At 42.1% G+C, this 17366-nt stretch overlaps 1 protein-coding gene across 2 annotated transcripts in view; it reads right to left on the bottom strand.

Annotated features, from left to right (window-relative positions):
• COL17A1 (collagen type XVII alpha 1 chain) overlaps positions 1–17366 on the bottom strand; it is a 59466-nt gene that overhangs the window by 12018 nt on the left and 30082 nt on the right. Inside the window, exons 8-36 of one of the 2 annotated variants that reach the window (XM_033515528.1) lie at positions 15928–15975; positions 15461–15604; positions 14101–14244; positions 13315–13386; positions 12838–12909; positions 12422–12487; positions 10995–11156; positions 10534–10623; positions 10350–10394; positions 9612–9761; positions 8958–9173; positions 8622–8660; positions 7670–7696; positions 7161–7187; positions 6607–6669; positions 6328–6432; positions 5779–5841; positions 5350–5385; positions 5160–5213; positions 4729–4764; positions 4494–4529; positions 4040–4102; positions 3643–3678; positions 3223–3294; positions 2849–2875; positions 2099–2134; positions 1518–1553; positions 1214–1294; positions 553–588 (exon numbers count right to left, since the gene is read on the bottom strand). In XM_033515528.1, the coding sequence (XP_033371419.1) occupies positions 553–588; positions 1214–1294; positions 1518–1553; positions 2099–2134; positions 2849–2875; positions 3223–3294; positions 3643–3678; positions 4040–4102; positions 4494–4529; positions 4729–4764; positions 5160–5213; positions 5350–5385; positions 5779–5841; positions 6328–6432; positions 6607–6669; positions 7161–7187; positions 7670–7696; positions 8622–8660; positions 8958–9173; positions 9612–9761; positions 10350–10394; positions 10534–10623; positions 10995–11156; positions 12422–12487; positions 12838–12909; positions 13315–13386; positions 14101–14244; positions 15461–15604; positions 15928–15975 (2082 nt within the window). Of the gene's footprint in view, positions 1–552; positions 589–1213; positions 1295–1517; positions 1554–2098; positions 2135–2848; positions 2876–3222; positions 3295–3642; positions 3679–4039; positions 4103–4493; positions 4530–4728; positions 4765–5159; positions 5214–5349; positions 5386–5778; positions 5842–6327; positions 6433–6606; positions 6670–7160; positions 7188–7669; positions 7697–8621; positions 8661–8957; positions 9174–9611; positions 9762–10349; positions 10395–10533; positions 10624–10994; positions 11157–12421; positions 12488–12825; positions 12910–13314; positions 13387–14100; positions 14245–15460; positions 15605–15927; positions 15976–17366 lie in introns of both variants that reach the window. The other variant, XM_015633294.3, reaches the window with a different exon arrangement.

Genomic DNA, 17366 nt, shown 5'->3' on the forward strand with positions numbered 1-17366 from the left:
CACTGCATTCAAGTGTGGAAATTACTGCCCAGTTTGCTCTAACAGGATCATAGAAAAACAGCTAAGAAAAGTTCTTAGGGCTCAGCTCTGTTCAGGCCCAAAGAGATGTCTGCCCAACTGGCAGTGCTTTCACAGAGACTTTAATCCAAATTTGGTTCTAGTTTGGTCTGCTGCCTTTCAAAATGGCAGGAGGTATCCAGCTGGGCTATATCCCTCTATCACAGAAAGGCAACTGCACTTGAGAAGTGTCTTAGAAATACCAGCCTTTAGGAAAAATAGCATATGAAAAAATAGACATTTGCAGCATCCACATTACACTGTCTCATAGCGCCCTCTTACCACCCTCCTGTTTCCCCTGGGAAAACAAAAAATCATAAAAATTCTTTACAAGATTAATTAAGCCAAATAATGCAACAAAATGAACTGAAAGGAAGAAATCTGCAAACAAAAGGGAGAGGGAATGTGCCAAGGGCTTAGAGAATTAGAAACAAAGTAAAACTAATGAAGTCCGTTCTCTTAAGAAGCATAATCAAAGCTGAAGGAAAATGGTACCTTGCTGTCCAGGAAGACCAGCTGGTCCAACAGGACCTAGTTTCAAAGGAAAAAAACCACAGATTTCATTAGATTTTACTGGTTGTGTTTTACAATAGCAGAAAAGAATTAATGGGACTTTTGTAAGAACTGAGACTATCAAAAATTTCTACACAACTAAATGGAATTGCTATGGGGTATGAATTCACCAATGCCCCTTGTATTACTTGAATTTCCATCCCCTTGCAATTAAAATGCTTGATGCCTCTTGCACTGGGGAAATAACCAGAATGCCACTGACCACAACAGAAGAGGAATGCAAAAGGCCTAACCCTCCTCTCACATTCCACACAGAAGTGCCTGAAGAAGAATCAGGGCTCAGGAACTCTGCTGCCTGACACCAACATGCTGGAGGGCAGTGTCTGACTGGAACAGAGGAGTCTGAGGCCTGAGCTCATGCACAGCCAGTGTGTATGTGTGTGTGAGAAAGATTTACAGAAGCTTGAGTAGGAGTTCTGCTGCCTTGAAGCTCAAAGCTGAGAGTAGAAAACAAGGACTTCCTAATTTCAGCAACAGTGGTGGGAAATGGATTAGACACAAGCCTGCCTTCCTGAGCAGTGAAAAAGCTTGATTCTAGTCCCTGGATTTGACCTATCACTACTTTGTAGTCATCAGTACTCACCTGGAACACCTGGGGGACCAGTGGGGCCAGGTGGGCCTGGGGGACCTGGTGGGCCTGGCAGACTAATAGTTGATGAACCCTCTGAAAAACAAACACACAGATTTGCATGCAGACACTTATAGTCGCACATCCAGTGAATATGTACAAATCTATGCTTAAGGAATCCCATATCTAAGGCATATATATGGCATATACAGTCTCCCAACACAGGGAGCCCCAGTACAGGTCTGAATTGAAGAGGCACAAAAAAACCAAGTGAAAATCCTCCTGAATCAGAAGTGTGTCTCCTCACAGCATTACATACCTGCACTTATGACTCTTCCTGGAGCTCCAGGTTCTCCTAGGAAAACAAAGGTACAGAAGTTGAGCTTCTTTTTTGGGGGGCAGGTAACAGCTATAATAAGCTCAGTAACATTGTATTATTAAGCATGTAGTTTCTGTTCTTTCTTCCCTTGATCTCTTGTCTGAGAAGTCACAGCATTAGAAGGTCAGGGGAGAAACAAGAGAGCTGTGCTAATCCAGAGATGCCCTCTGATCAGTTTTCTAAGCACTACATCTGCCAGCATAGGCAACAGCCTGGATTTATCCGAGGCAGGCACACAGCTTCCACTGCACTCACCAGGCATCTTACTCTTGCTCAGGGCAGAACTGGGCTTCAAAGGTTTGCTCAGAGGAGAGCTGTCATGCCAAGCCCCTCAGCAGATACCCTCACTGCCCTCTGTGTACACTCAGGGAAGCTTTGGCTACCGTGCTTCTCAAAACTTCCCTTCCCAAAGCCACTAGATGCCACTGTTGATCCAGGGACTGGTCAACGGTGCAGCTTAATCCTTGCTAAAATGGTATCTTTAGAGAGAAAATTAGCATTAGGGAAGAAGCAAAACTCACCTTTAGCTCCTGGTCGGCCAGGGTTGCCTGGAAGCCCTGATGTGACGTAGACAAACAATTTAAAATGGTTAGTGCAAATATTGTTTGCTTTATGTTTTTCAGGTACCCCAGATGTTTCACTTGTGGGTTTGCAGAAGGTGCTCCCTACTCAAGACCCCAGCTTTCAGCCTCTATAAGCAGGTCCCTGAGGACTTTATTAAGCAAGTGGAAGAACAGACTGAGCTAGTTGTGCCCCTGAGCTTCACTGGTCCCACTGCTCCCTGGATGATGACACTGCTTCATAGACTTACCTGTAGCTTGTGCTAGATATGGGTACCTGTCCTGAGGCTCCTGAATGAATTCCCTGATGAACTGATGGGCTGTCCCCCCCAACCACCTCTGCTTACAGATGTCACATCCTCTGTTCCATCTCTATTGCTACATCCTCTCTTCTGTTTCTGCTGCTGATTAGAAGGACTATCAGTGATGAACAGGGGACTGAAATGTTACGTTATGTTATGTTATGTTATGTTATGTGTTATGATATGTTATGATATGTTATGTTAGGCCAAAATTTAAACACTCAAAAGCCCTTCATTGCTCAAAAATTACATATCTTGCACAAAACCTGTCTCAAAAGCCAAGGAGATGCAGAAACCTTGGGATATCCCTTTGGAAGTCCTGACCACCACAGAGTGAAAATTACAAGGGTTTTTTGAGCCCATATCAGAGTGTGTCATTGATAAATTGGAGTATGGTAGAAAAGCCTACCTGGTGGTCCTTGGAGTCCTGTAAGACCTGTTAGAAAAAGGTGAAAACTCTTAAGATGTCTAAAAAATTTCATGGAGGAAAAGGACAGACAAGGAGAAAAAGATTACATTTATGTGAAATTATAGCACACAATTCACAGGTGGTGGAAACTGGCACAGCAACTGGTATGTAAATCAGCTCATAGCAGCTGATGTTTACACAGTGGGCAGTTTTGGGATCATAAAGGGTCTAGATTCTCTGTGTATTTTCCTTTCATCACCACCTTAAGAATATAGAGATCCTCTGCAGACCTAAATTCAAATTAAGACTGGAAATTGACAAATATATGTGTTCCTGACTGAGCAGAAGCATTTTTGTTCTCGATATGCTTTTACCTGGCTCTCCAGCATCTCCAGTGGGTCCTGGAGGGCCTCTGGCACCTGGCATTCCCATAAGGCCTGGTTCACCTAGAGATAAAATCACCATTAACAAGACAGAAGTCACTGACATAAAATCTACCAATCCATTCAAGCTTGGCTGTCCTGCAGCACTTTCTACCTATTGTATTCTCACAGCCAAGTGGCCACCTCCAGCATCAGTGTCTGGGAGGAGAATATCAATGACAAAAGAGTTCTGTAGAGAGGTAACTGTCCCAAGTTTATAGCCTGCTCCAATTTATGTCTCAGTTCCATGTTTACAGGTTGACTCTACAGTTCTGAGACAGAACTGCTGCCGTCTTTCTCCCATCCCTTTTATAAATCAACCTCCTGCCAAATCAGAAAGTACCTCATTTCTGCCTCAAAGGAAGCCCTTACCTTTTTCACCTGGCTGTCCATCACGACCCGCTTGTCCTGTCCAAAGAAAGAGATTGTCAGGGATATCTGAATACTGATTTGTGAGTACCACAGTTATCCTGCCTTCCGCCAAAGTGAAGCACAGCCCTAAACCTAAGAGTGGTTTTTCATCACATTGCATCTGAAAGAAACCTTGGATGCAGTTACTGAAGATCCAGGAAGCATTCATTCAAAACTTAACTGTAGGGCATTTAGTCTGAGTGTACAGACTAATCACAGCTGTCTAAAGGAAAGACCGAGGATAACAACAAACATGATTCCACTCCCATATTGTTTCCTTGTCTGTGCTCACAGAAACACAATCTGGGACACAGTGACATTGTCTCACATAGAAATACAGCTGCTTTCTGGTACCCACCCACAGGTCCTTTAGCCCCTGGCTCTCCTGGTGGTCCAGGTATTCCTCTTGAGCCTTGTTCACCTGTAGCAAAATAGTATGAAAATGAATCAAACAACTCTTGGACAATTCTGTCAGCAATATTTGCTGCTTTGCAACTGAAAAACAGCATTGACAGGATGTTCAGGCCTCATGATTCACAGCTGTGTCCAGGTATTAGAAATGCTCAAGTGACATGAATACAGGGCATGTGAGAGAGGATTTTCCTAAAGCTAAACACAAAGATTGTTACCAAGATTACTGGAATCAAGAATGGGATCTATTTGTTTATAATTTTGATTCAAAAATAAAACTCCTATAAGCAGTAACATCATTATAAGGCTTCAGAAAGCTAACTGGGATTGGCTGGGCTATACTTTTATTATTAGGTTTATTTATTAGGTTGGCTGTTACTCCAGTACTTTAATCCACTGACCTGTCATTCCACGAGAACCCTTCTCACCCTGATCACCTGTGGTACAAAAAAGGGAAGCATTCTGTGATATTGCTTCATTGTAAAATGTTTCCATCAGAGAAAATAAAGTCTGCTTTCTGACAAGAGCACTGAAGAAAAAGCCAAAGATGGATAAGTGTAAACCCTATAGACAGTATCCATATCTAAAGAAATCTAAAGAAAACAACCACAAAAGATACTTAAGTGGACAACATACCTTTGGGTCCAGGGGGTCCACTGGCTCCTTTTTCACCTGAAACATATATAGATGATTGAACGTAAGGAATAAGGATAAGGGAATAATACAGAATATGGGTAGGGAAAGGCATTTAATGCATCAAGAAAAATCATAAGGGAAATATGGATTCTGTGTTACCAGACAAACTCATACTGGAAATTCTTTTCCTTTAACACAGCTCCATCCACCCCATCATTTTTCCTCTCTTACCTCGATGTCTCCTGCATTTCTCAATGTTTTCTAGCAATCACTGACTAAGTTTGGTTTGCCTTCCTTTTCTTCAGTCTTATGCTTTTCTTTGCCCATAGAATCGAAATGTGACATGGTCAGACCAAGCCTGCTGCGCAGAGCAGTGCTAGAAAAGCACCTCAGCTAGTGCTGCTTTAATTCCAGGGGGAAGAGGAAGTTACCTTTAGCACCTGGTAGTCCTGCTTCACCTCTAAATCCTTGTAGGCCAGGAGGACCTGCAGAAAAATGAGATGGGGGGTTTTCATTCATCCCACTCATCACAATGCATCACTGAAGTAGAAAAATTATGAGAAGCTGTCACTCTGTTCTACTCAGTCTCTAGATGCCACAGCAAAGGAATGCAGCACTCACCTGGAGGGCCTTGTGGGCCTGGAGAACCCATGAGACCTGTAAGAAACATGGATTTTCTTTTAGTAACACCACAATTAAAAAATTAAAAAATTGCTTTCAGTTTGCCCAACAGCATCCACAACCTAGCAGGTGTTCAGTGGATTGGCATTTCCCCAGTCACTAGAAGAATTTGCATTACTGGCATCCTCAAAACCAGGACAACAAATTTAGAGAACTTAGTTCTTGTGACATTGAGAAAATGTTTTCCACTTAAGTAAAGAGACGCAAGCCGTCCATCTCAGCTGAGATGCTGGGATCTGTGCTTCAGACCATTAGTTCACTTTTCTTTTTCTGGTTACTGCAGAGCAACACAAGTGAAGCAGGACAGCTGGGGTACTCATTTACTCCTAACCTCTCTGCCAGGTACTCTTTCTCCATCTTCACATTTACCTTTTAGGCCAGCAGAACCTGGGGGTCCAGGTGGCCCTGGCGGACCTGGCTCACCAACAGCACCTGCAAAATAAGAGCATGAATAGACATGGTAGAATACAGCCGTGATCCCATTTTTGCATTATCCCATCTACAGTTATTCCTTCTCTGGCAAGTGTCATAATAATCTGTTCATCAGTTCAAGACACCCAAATAGATATGCATTGACCAAGAAAAGGATATGAGCTCCCCGGGCTTTAGCAAGATGAATACCCCAGCTTTGATGATCTGGATAACAGGGAAGAAGATAACCTTGACAGTAAAGTGGTTTTGGTTCTGTCAGACTCAAGCTTGACTGTAAAATCTGGGAAACCAAATCAATCCTTGTTTACTCATTATAAGTCTGGCAAAAAAAAAAATAAATCCTTTAGGCCATACTAATCTGTGCTGAGAAATCTGGATTTGAATAGTAAAATCAAACTTTATCATGGAGGTGTTTTATTAATCAGGACCAAACTCTTGCTTTTATCCATCTCTGTTTTATCTGACAACCAGAGACTTGGCTCTTACCTCTGTCTCCTTTTGCTCCAAATCCAGGTGGTCCTGGCTCCCCTCGAGGTCCTGGTATCCCTTCTCTACCTCTTTGTCCCATGGGACCTTCCATGCCAGGCTCACCTACAGGAAACAAATGCCTTGTACAACCAGGTGTCTGTGGGAGGTAGGCCTTGGGTAAAAAGATCCATGCCTGGCTCCACTGCAGAAGGCAATGATCACAGCAGCCAGGTGTCTGTATTCCCATGCCACATGTCAGCCAGCTGTGAAAGACTCACAGCACTGACAGATGCTCACCCATGCTTCCCTTCTGTCCTTTCGGTCCTTCTGGTCCTGCATGCCCAATTGGACCAGGAATGCCTGGAAAGAAAACACAGTAAGCATTTAGAGCTCTTGACTATGTACCATATAAAAGAATAACAAGCAACTTAGGAGAACCTCAAACCTGAAGAGATTAATTCTATGGGATAAAGAATTAATATACTACTCATAAGGTGGATACTTCTTAGGAGAACACAATACGTATAAAAGCACAAGAAAGCTGAAACAAGTATTTATGCAGCTGTAGGACTCTTTCAGTGGTAGAATGGAATCTTCACAATGCCAAATTCAACATATTCAACTAAGAGGAAGTCTGGCCAAGGCTTTGCTTGTGACCAAGTCTGAGCTGTGTCTGTAGCTCAGCACCAAGGTATTAATCAAGCCACTTAGTCTATGCTAAATATTGACTCTTTAGAGAACCACCTTGAGCTAAGTTCAAAGAATTTTGCAAGGAAGTGCAAAAATTTGTTCTTGCCCACAGTAATGTAAGCAAATGTCCTTCATCAAAGAGTAATTGAACTATAGCCCACCTGGGACACCAGGAAGTCCTCGGTCACCTGCAGACAGAAACAAAGAGAGTCAGTGGGGAATAAGTCTTCTCTTTTTGTCACTGTGGATAACCCTAGACCTCATCAAAATAAGTTTATGTTCCTGGAATATTTACAAGTTCTAGTGTCTCCAGAAATTGTCTCCCTTGTATTTATGCAAATAATTGAATCATTTGCACCATGCAAAACCCTCTGAGAACCGAAGCACCTTGTGATTAAACCAGGTAGAGCCTGGTTTCAAGAGTGACTTTCATCCAGGAGAAAGGAGCTTCTAGATTAAAAGTGAGATCTATCACCTCCTATACTACCACCTCTAAAATTTTCTTTGCCCAGAAAATGAGAGAAAAACCCCAACCTTCACAACAGTATCTGTACTAACCGATAACTAGCATCAGCTTCTCCAAATTCTGGAGTAACGAAAAACTGCTTGCTGCCCAGGCCCTACAACAGGCTGCCAATCTACCTGAGAAAGCAGGTAACTCCAGACTCACCTTTGGGACCTTGTATTCCCATGTCACCTGAGAAAAGTGGAAAAAAAAGTTGAATCAAGAGACATCCTATGATTACTCATTCATTTTGTCTTCTAGCTGCTTTCCCACCTTTAATGAAATATGAAGGAGTTGTGGCCAAATAGGACACTTCACACTTGAACAGTACAGGATCAGATCAAATTTGGCCTTTCTCATTGGCACAATGAAGGATTGGGCCTGCTGTATTGTTCTGTGTGGGATCAGGGTCTCTACATGGCAAACTGGCAGAAGCAGGACAGTGATTGTCCCCCTGCACTCACCATTGGTGAGGCTGCACCTTGAGCACTGTGTCCAGCTCTGGCCCCTCATTACAAGAAGGTCTTGATGTACTGGAGTGAGTTCAGAGAAGGGCAACAGAGCTGGTGATGGGTCTGGAACACAAGTCCTATGAGAAGTGACTGAGGGAGCTGGGGGTGTTTAGTCTGGAACAGAGGTACTAAGGGGGGACCTTATTGCTCTCTACAGCTGCCTGAAAGGAGGGTAGTGAGCAGGGGGTGAGCCACTTCTCCCAAGTAACAAGCAATAGGACAAGAAGAAATGGCCTCAAGCTGCACCAGGAAGGTTTAGATTGGATATTAGGAAAAATTTCTGCACCAAAAGGGTTACAAGGAATTGGAACAGGCTGCCCAGGGAAAGAGGTTAAGTCACTGTCCCTGGAGGTATTGAAAAGACACATAGATGTGGCCCTTAGGGATGTGGTTTAGTGATGGATGTGGCAGTGTTACATTTATGGTTGGACTCCATGATCTTCAAGGTCTTTTCCATTCTAAACAATTCTGATTCTTTTTGTTCAAGTATAAACCCCTTCATCTTTCTCACTGCTAATTCCCCTTGAAGCAACAACCACCACAAAATTATGCATTGCCAGAGCCAAGGAACTGGACAGGGGAAGAGAAGGACTATATGGCTGTACCTTTCTCTCCACGTTCTCCTCTCTCCCCTCGGAAGTAGCCTGTAACAGGAAGTGAAGGGGCTGTTAGAGTGCACTATACAATAGAGTAGCTACTCATTTCAAGAACAAGGACTCATCTATTTGGATTTGAGGCTAAAAGCAGAACAGTATGGTTTTGTGAGTTTCCTCAGTAAATTTGTTTTTGCAAATACATGAAATTTCAAAGATGGGAGAATGTTGGCTCCTCTGTTGTTAATCTCTTTTCATCATGTGCTAAACAGAAGTAAATAACCTTTCCCTTGCTAACAAAAGTAGCATGAGAAAGAAGGTATGGGTCTGTTTTATGACTCTGCTCACCTCGTTCTATTTCCTTATTCAGTCTGCTCTTCACCATCAACCAGACTGCCTCTTCATTTTCATATGGGAAGGTGGAGGAGAGTGAGTTACCATGAAGAAAGTCTACTCTTGAAACATCCTTTTCTATTTTTGAATTCCCTTGGTTAAATGCCAGGAGGCCACCATTAATTTTTTCCAGGTCTTCCACACGAGATTTCAGCTTTCTCACTTCTTCAGCTGGAAGGTTAAAGGAAAATGCTAGGAAACGTGCTGCCAGATACGCATGCCTGAAATATCTCCTGCTATCACAGGAACATGGCAACACTGTGTCGCAGAGCTATGGCCACTGAGTTTTGCAGAATTCTTTGTATCTTTTTTTGTTTCCCCCCTAGCAGGGATTTAAATTACAACTTTGGAATCTGTCAGTCTCAGAGCAGTAGACCTCAGATCTCAAGAGCTTTCCTATCCTACTCACCCCAAGACTATATAACTTCTCAACAAAGACTGTATTCATTATCCATTCTTTCTGTCCATTTGTAATATCTCAGTGTCAAGTCACCATCAAGCTGAATGCTTTCCTCAGTTCTCTGGCTTGGTATCTCTGGTGCTTGTTCCGAGCTTAAACTCTCTGTCCTTCTCTACCATTCAGCATTTTTTTCCTCATTTATTTCTTACCCAGAGCAATGAGTCCAAAAAGCAATCCAAGGAGAAACAACCAGGCTAGAAGCAAACCCAGGAGCCATTTCCACCAGCTACAGCAGGAACCACAGGGACACCAGGATGGTGTTGATCCAACTGCACCTCCTGCATCACCACTTCGTATTTCTGGAGGATGGAAGGAGCAATCTCCCGGTTAATGAAGAGTTCCTTGACTTCAGAGTTATGAATCTCTTACAATAAGGACATCAAGGTCTGATCCATTATACAAAGGGCTATGGAAAAAGTCTTTATGCCACTCTGTGCACATGGTGAGTGTAATTCTAGTCCCTGTGGAAGCTGGGAGCAGTATATTCAAAGGGAATTCAAACAGGGGACAAAAACGCTCTGTGCATTTTAAATAACAGGTGGAAAACATGATCACTTAGAGGTAAATTTTTTGTACAGACCTGAGCCACAAATGACAGCAATAGCCAGCATAGTCTGTCTGAGCCATCTCTTCCCCATAAATCTGTCCCAGTAGCAGGATACAGCTGGACTGCCATCTATCTGATTTTCTCTAGTCATAAAAAAATACCCCAACTGTCCATTCATCTACAATCAAATCACCAGTACCAATTTCTCTGGTAACCTCCTGAACATTCTTTCCCTCTGATTCACTGCTCAGAGATCACTCATGTCCTTCAAGAACAATTGCTTTTTTGTATATTGTGCTTTGGTGCTTCTTCCAATGAAAGTCTGAGTTGCATCACTTACCTGCGTAAGTTTCCTTGTCCCTTTTTGGCATGGATTTCAGCCCTCCTGTTTTAACAACAGTAAAAGAGGTTTTACCATTCTTTCTGTTCATGACAAAATTTAGAGTGTGGGCTTGAAAGGGAAGGGTAGTAATGGAGGCAGAAGGAGAAAGTTCTGTTGCATTTCTGCAGGAACAAATTCTTACCATTTGCATCTGATTTTAGGCCAGTATCTGTAGCATAAGAGGAGGAAAATCCCTGCTTCTCTTTCTTCAAGGTGTCTTCTACAAAAGATCCTGAACAGGAACCAAATATAATTAGAAACATTACACCAGAAGTTAAACTAGGGCTATCTTCTTTCATTGGTAAAAGGTGTATTTTTCTTGGGAAGACACAATAGCTCTGCCTGTCTCCACCAGATCTAGTTTTGTTTCTCTCAAAGCTCCTGAGATTTGTGAAATATCCCAAGGGCATACTCTGGAGCTTCAAATGCAAAAGCCAGACTCAGGTTTTAGCTGGCATGGTTAAAAGCTGTCTGCCTGTCAGAGGTTCTCTCTCATATGGTGTACAAGCCAGGTATAGTGGCCTAAATGCTGAACTTCCCTTATGATTAGTCTTCATTTCTCTGCCCTCAGAATAACCACATGTCCTGAAAAAGGGACATTACCTCCATTAAGCCCAGTGTTAGAAGCATTAAAGACTTTGCCAGTGTCCTTTGTCATGACCAAGAGCTCCATCTCCTTTGCTGGTGCCTTCTCCTTCTCCAGCAGCACGAACTTGCAGTCTTTGCGCAGAACATCATCTCCCTGGGAGCTCAAAACTGTTCCTCCTGGAATATTTGTAAGAGATGGTAAAGAGGATATAAGTGCGGGCCATTGAGTCCATAACTACAAGCCACATCAGTTTTGTTCATAAAAACAGTTGGTCACATTGTGATTGGGGTTGCCACTACAGTAAGAGCCCTCTAAGAGACATACTGGTTGCTAAAGGTAACAGGAGAGCTGTGCATGTCATTAGGTCTCTTTGGAGATGTGCATTTCACTAGCAGGGGAGCCCCTGCTGCCAGAAATGGAGAACATCTGGAATTCAATCATATGTAGAATTGATTTGCTCAATGAGCTCTTTGCTCCTCAAACACATTTCCTGTGGAGTCAGAGAAACTCAGCATGAGAGAGATATTCAGGGGTCAGCAGAGCCAGCACAGCTCAAGCTGAGGAGCCCATCAAGCACTGCCAAGTTACTCTGTCAAGCACAAAGCACTCCATATCCCAGGAGCCAGGCAGGGTTAGGAGACACTGAACTTCAGATTACTGAGGTTTGGCACAGGCCAAACAAGGCTCAAAACCATCACTGGTCACTCTTATCCCACTAGGCATTATGAAATATGTCTGGAATGGTGTACAAACATGAATTTGCACACTGACACAATACTGAAAACCAAAATAAACAGAATGGTATTATTCCATTACTCTAGCAGAACCTGGAGTAAACCTTTATTAGAAATGTTATCATAACTTCTGTGGTCTTTATATCTATTTTTAAGCCTCATCTTTGGGAGTCCTTGGATTACAAGGTAAACTGGGAAACTTTAAAAAACCTCTGTTATTTACAACTGTTAGAGTTGCAGAAAAGAGCTGGAAAAGATGAATCCTAACTGTTCAAGGACAAAGGGCTTCTCTCATTAAAAATACATAATCTGATCATGTATAAGTCAATTCCTTCAATTTTGAATGGTTGAAGCTGGTACAACTGAAAAATTATTTTTAAGAGCAACCTTGCAAATGTTTTGGCTTCAGATGAAGTACAGTTTCACACGTGTGCTCTTCTATCCAGCCTTCTGACTGCTGAGCAGAAATAGCTCAGAATTAAACAATCCAAACTACAGAGATCCAATTACAGAGATCTGAATCAGACCAGTTAATTTGCTCATTCTTAGATTCTGACTCTCTTTCTTTCAAGTTAGGTACTGGTAGGAGACTTGGCTAGTGACAAGTTATGCACCTGAGTGTCACTCAGCTATGCTGAATCTCAAACTAATTTTTATGATATACCTGTACAAAGCCATGCCTAAACACCTGTGAATGACACACTCACCTGCTGAGGCAGACACACCAGTACTTGCCATGGTGTTGCTCTGAGAAGTGTTCTTTATCCCATATGCTGCAAAGAAGAAATTCAACAATGACAGAGATGAAGGATAACAAGGGATCTACACACACCAAAGCATTTCAAAAATCTTTTCTCATTCAGTGTTCCTAGGACAACTCAAACAACCAAGGGTTTCCCCAGCAAGCAAATTTCTAGTGCATCAGCACTGGGAGCTGATCCTGCACATGCAAAGCAGAGGCAATGTTCCTCAATATCCCTTCATACCACACTGTGCCACAGAAGAAGATGGTGGTGAGGGGGCCTCTGTCAAGATGAACTTTCTAGTCACTACAGAAAAGATGGGAGAAGGAAGCACACACTGGTGACGCTCACACTTTCTCTAGGCTTACTTTGTTGCTGACCTGCAGAGGCTGCTGTAGCATTCTGGGTTGCAGAAGAAGAGCTTGGAGACAGGTTGTTTTGGACTCCAAATACTGCAAAGAAAAGCATTGCAAAGAGGGTTATAGGAGTCCTACAGTGCAGGTGACATTCTGGCTAAAACCCAAGCAAAACCAGTGATGTAAAAATAATGACCTCTCCCAACAAATTTCACCAGCTTTCTGGAGGCACCACAGGCCTCACAAAATATTTTGTAACTTAGTTCAATTTGCTGTGTTGTCACTGCTGGTCCAGAACAATAAAGGTGACCATTTTAAAACATTATCTTAAGTTACATTGTGAGGCCACTGTCGCTGCATGGACATTTCTGCAGGTGGGGAAAAGAGCTGCTGGCACTCAGATGAGGAATAGGAGAGAAACTAGTACATAGGTATTATTTCACTGTACTTGTCTGCCAGAAATGCCATGCTGTCAAAGTGTGAAGGGAAGTAAAATCTGACCTGTAGAGGAAGAGCTCAGGCCTGCATTCAGAGTATGATTGCTGGGGGCCAGGTTATTTGGAACTCCAAAAACTGCAAAAAGAGGAAGTGAAATGTTATTACTTCTCTCAAATCATAAATCCAACACCCAAAGGTCAGTGGCACAGTCACAGAAATTTAGAGTCAGCTTGAAAAGCAACTAATGATAATGCACAATAATTGTACAGAGGAAAAATCTTGAAAATTGTGACAACAAAACATCCTACCTCAGACAAGATGAGATCATGTGACAGTGAGAGAAAGTAAAGCTTTTAGTAGTATGACATCATAAAGCTTCTTGTGTTTTTTCTCTGTAACTGGGGAATGCAGAATCCCTGGCATTTAGAAATGGGCCTCACCAGGTGTAAGAACACAAAATCCTTACTTACAACATTTTTAGTATATGAGCCATTCAATTCTTTGTATATTGAGCATTCTTATCTTATTGTAAGATAATCAAATATTAATTTGAGTCTAAATTATTTTTATAGGGAATGTGAGCTTGACCTCATTGATAAAGATGTCATCAAAATTTAGTGACAGTCAGAGAGTCAGGGCAATAAATCCTCACAAAGAAGGATTTTCAGATACAGTCAGTGTAGAAGCAGAAGGCACCAAATTACAGAAAACCAGATAAAATTCAAGTATATCCCTTGTAATTTTGATTCTTCCATCATTTTAGCTTGTGCTGTGCAAAAAAAACCAAGCTTTTGACCCAATTTCAGGATAGGTCCATCCTTTCAAACCTGGGCAATCCAGGGAGCATACCTGATCCTGTAGAGTGAGACATAGCATTGATCAAGGAAGAGCTGTTATGGTATCCACCAAGGGAAGACCCAGCAGGCAGAGTGGAAGACCACATGTATGAAGGGAGGGCAGTATTCAGTATGGTTGTGTCATATGTCCCCGACACTGTAAAAAATCAAGCAGACAGAAGTGGTTTTCAATGAGGCCAGGTTTGTGGCTTAGCATGCACTGCAGGTTTATAGGGCAAACAACTTACATTTCAATTACCCTTGTAGAGTTGATGCAATGACTCCAGGTTAGCATGGCATAACTGGCCTCAAATGTCAGCTGATTACAGCCCACACAAATTTTAACCAATGGAATAAAAATTGACCTGATAGCATGATCATTCACAAAACGTCTTGAAGAGATTTCATTTCTCATAGATGTTATGGTACCAGAATAAACCACCCCAGTCTGCCATTCCATTAATACATCACCCTGGGCCATGGGATATATGGCTTTTGCTTCCATATATGTCTCTGATTGGTTCCCTAGTGTATTGGACTAAAATTCTGTTTTAGACAGGATCAGAGCTCTGAGTAAGACAGAAGATATTGTTCTTAGATACTGGTGGAAGACAAGAGTCTACGGAGTCAGTGTCAATACCACTTCCTCAAGCCCTGTTGTGAAGTGTGTAAATAACTAAAAAAGGTTGTAGTATTTTAAGTACCACTTCAGTTATAGAATCACAGAATGGTTTGGGATAAAAGGGACCTCAAAGATCATCTAGCTCCAACCTCCTGCCATAAGCAGGGACACCTTCCACTAGACCAAGCTGCTGAAAGTCTCATCCATCCTGGCCTGGAACACTTCCAGGGATGGGGCATCCACAACTTCTCTGGGCAACTTGTGCCAGTGTCTCACCATTCTCAAAGTAAAGAATTTCTTCCTAACATCTGATCTAAGCTTGTCCTCTTACAGTTTGAAGTCATTCCTCCTTGTCATGTCATATAGTTCCTGAAGAGTCATTATCAAATGGTATGGCCAATAAATCACTCACTGAAATGTTGTCTTCAGTCCTATCTCTATCTCACTTGGAGATAAGACATCAAATCAGTCTCAGACACATTTGCTTAGAGCTCTTATCTCTGCTAGAAATACCTCTGAATAAAAGCTGGTGGCAAAGACTAGTTTTGTTTTTTTTTTAAATTAGACTAGTTCTCTAGAAAGATACCCAAGATGGCTCTTGTTACATCAACACCTGGATATCCTTTCAGCATTCTGACCCTTTTTCTGTATAGGGAAACCATGTATTCTTATCTGGATGTTCTTAGCAACTGAGTACTTTTTATGGCAAATGCTGTTTGGATTGACTGTAACATTGCTAAAGGCCAAGTACCTGACTGAGAGCTCTCAGTGACCATCTTCGTCTCCACCACAGCCTTTTTTGGTATTGGGAGTGTACTGGATGGTGACCGAGTAGGGCTGCAGCTGGTAGATCGACTTCCTTTCAACAAACGTTTCACATCATCCAACTCCGTCCCTAGCAGGAAAAGCAAGCATCTAGAGTCACCCAAAAGACAATGTTTCATTGATCTGTAATCTTACTCTGGATCTAAATCATTCAGTGGAATTTATCTGCATGTCTATGAAGTTGTTACTTTCTGGGGGTGCCACTTAATGACGAAGTTCCAGAGGATGTTTCTGGGACTAAGTACATTTTACATCTTTGCAAGAGCACCACCTAACCCACAGCATGCTTCCCTGTCCAGAAAAGGGACTCAAATTAATGTTCTTAACAGGAAAAGACATAACCCTAGCAGCAACACCCTTTATCTTATCCCTGATACCCCTGGAATAACTTACATCTGCCAGAGGGAGATGCGCTCTGCAGTCGGACTCGTATTTCACTCTCTGGGAAGATAAAAAGCAGATCATGAATATGGAGAGAGATTAATTTGTGCCCTTGGCCAGGAATGACTCTTTAGGCTGAAGTGAATTCCTTCCCCCTTGCTGTCTATGTTCCACCTTGCTGTCTTGCTTCTTAATCTGAGCAGTACTCATGGCCCATGTGAATTGATTGCAAATGGGCTTGGATGACTTTTTGTTTTGGGGTCACATTTTGTTACTTTAAATTCCAGGGAATTATATTTCACTCATTGATGTCGTCTGCTGAAGTTAATAATGCTGCTACTGTCAGACATACACAAGGTCAAATTCAGCAGTCCTCAATCACACTGGTATTTCCGCTCATCATAAATATTATTTTTATTGTCCTTCTGAACAAAAAAAAAATAGAGAGCCAAAATAAGTCTACTAAATACACAAATTCCCTACTACTTCTTGGGTAAAACTGACATATCTTTAATGGGCTGTATGATTCAGTCTTCATGATTCAGAAGTTACTATGTCCTGACTTCTGTTTTGGCTCACTGACTGTAACCAGTCCAGTTTTCAGCCAACATTCTCACCAGGTACTCAACACTATTACCTTAGTTTTACTGGACCTTTACTGTCCAGCACGAGAAACTACAAAGTTAATGTGATTTGGCTGGGGTAAGCCCTTAAACTTGCTTCCCACAAGCAAAGTGGCCAGCAAGAATATGTGATGCATGCTCCTCATGATGAAATCTGACAGTGCATGCACTAGAAAAGAAATACTATCTTGGCTTTCATGTGGAGAAGATGATGGATTGGAATTATTTTCTGAAGTAAAATGAGAAGCTGGACCTGATTCTCTGGTGTCTACTTTATTATGCATGGCCTAGCTCTGCTGGGAGCTCAGGTATGTAGTGTGCTAGAGGAGACTGTGATGATCTGAAGCAGAATAATTGGGAATGTGACACTCTCCAGAAGGACTGTGCAAGACCATGGTGTGATTTATACCCACTTCTAAAATTAACTTGAATAAAGTGGCATTATAGTTTCCTCTTCAAGCAACTCAAAACAGATACTATATTATTTGAGACCAAGATAATCCTTCTTTCCCCAACACTGTTAATAAACTATTAGAAGAGCTGAATGATTTAAACAATGCAGAACTTTACAGTGAGCTGGCTATACAGACCACAGTAAGTCTGCAATTTCCTCAACATCTCTTTACTACCAGCATGAGATTATTTCAGGGTATGGCTTCATGGTTTGCAAGACAGCTCACCGTAGGAGAAGCATGAATGCAATTACTGTAAATGTGTCAGAGGCTGGTCCCAGAGCATGGATAGACTAAGGTTATGATAGTGAACAGACAAGATGGAAGACTATGTCCTGTGCCCTCAGACAGACAGGTTTCCAAGTAGATCTTCCTT

The sequence above is a fragment of the Parus major genome, chromosome 6 (genome assembly GCF_001522545.3).
Source record: "Parus major isolate Abel chromosome 6, Parus_major1.1, whole genome shotgun sequence".
In the NCBI taxonomy this organism is placed as follows: Eukaryota; Metazoa; Chordata; class Aves; order Passeriformes; family Paridae; genus Parus; species Parus major.